Source organism: Primulina huaijiensis, unplaced genomic scaffold (assembly GCF_012295235.1).
Source record: "Primulina huaijiensis isolate GDHJ02 unplaced genomic scaffold, ASM1229523v2 C13143640, whole genome shotgun sequence".
In the NCBI taxonomy this organism is placed as follows: domain Eukaryota; kingdom Viridiplantae; phylum Streptophyta; class Magnoliopsida; order Lamiales; family Gesneriaceae; genus Primulina; species Primulina huaijiensis.
Window position 1 is genome coordinate 1 of NW_027341920.1, and position 670 is coordinate 670.

The 670-nt window shown below is 36.4% G+C and overlaps 1 protein-coding gene across 1 annotated transcript; it reads right to left on the reverse strand.

Annotated features, from left to right (window-relative positions):
- Positions 1–6: 6 nt before the first annotated feature.
- On the reverse strand, positions 7–666 carry LOC140965420 (26S proteasome regulatory subunit RPN13-like; the record flags this gene model as incomplete). Its single annotated transcript, XM_073425502.1, has 4 exons — positions 7–48; positions 157–195; positions 335–394; positions 580–666. Coding segments are annotated over 4 exons (228 nt in total), but the record flags the coding sequence as incomplete, so codon positions are not given.
- Between the last annotated feature and the right edge of the window lie 4 nt (positions 667–670).

The following is a 670-nucleotide window of genomic DNA, read 5'->3' on the forward strand; positions in this document are numbered from 1 at the left end:
ATCAGTATGAAACTTCAGGATAAAAACCCTCCCTGAAGATTGATTAACCTGACCAATAGAAATAAAACAAAAGTTGGATGCACATCACAAAAAAATAAAAAGGATAATTCTTGTAGCCAAAGCTGCAAAAGTTCATAAAATACCACATAGCTGCACCTTTTTGAAAACTGCTTCCTCGGGAAAGACGATTTGGTCCTATGTTTATCTTTTGTTAAAGAATAAATCTGGACAACAAGCCATAGTAGTTGAAGAGTAGATGAAGATGAGAAAATATTAAAGAAAAAACATCAATTACAGTTGCTTATTGTCCCAATGAACACATGACCTTGGATACATCTTCAACAATATTTAAAGATCTATCGATCCATTGAAAATGCACGAGCCCTTCTCCACCCTGCGCAAGGAACATTAAGAATTTCGCACTGAGAAGAAACGAATTCCATAATCCATGATTAACGAAACTAACTCCAATATAAATGAAAATGATTATTGGTTTCCGGGGAAGCATTGAGAAGATACGAAGATTAGACGAAATTAACACAGAGATAACTCAATAATACTTCGTTCAGACGGCCATACCCTTCCGATACGAGTAAGTCCTTTCCGAGTATCAGGAATCACCCGATTTCCATCCATAAGCATTTTCCCAGCACGGAATTCCAGCAAAACT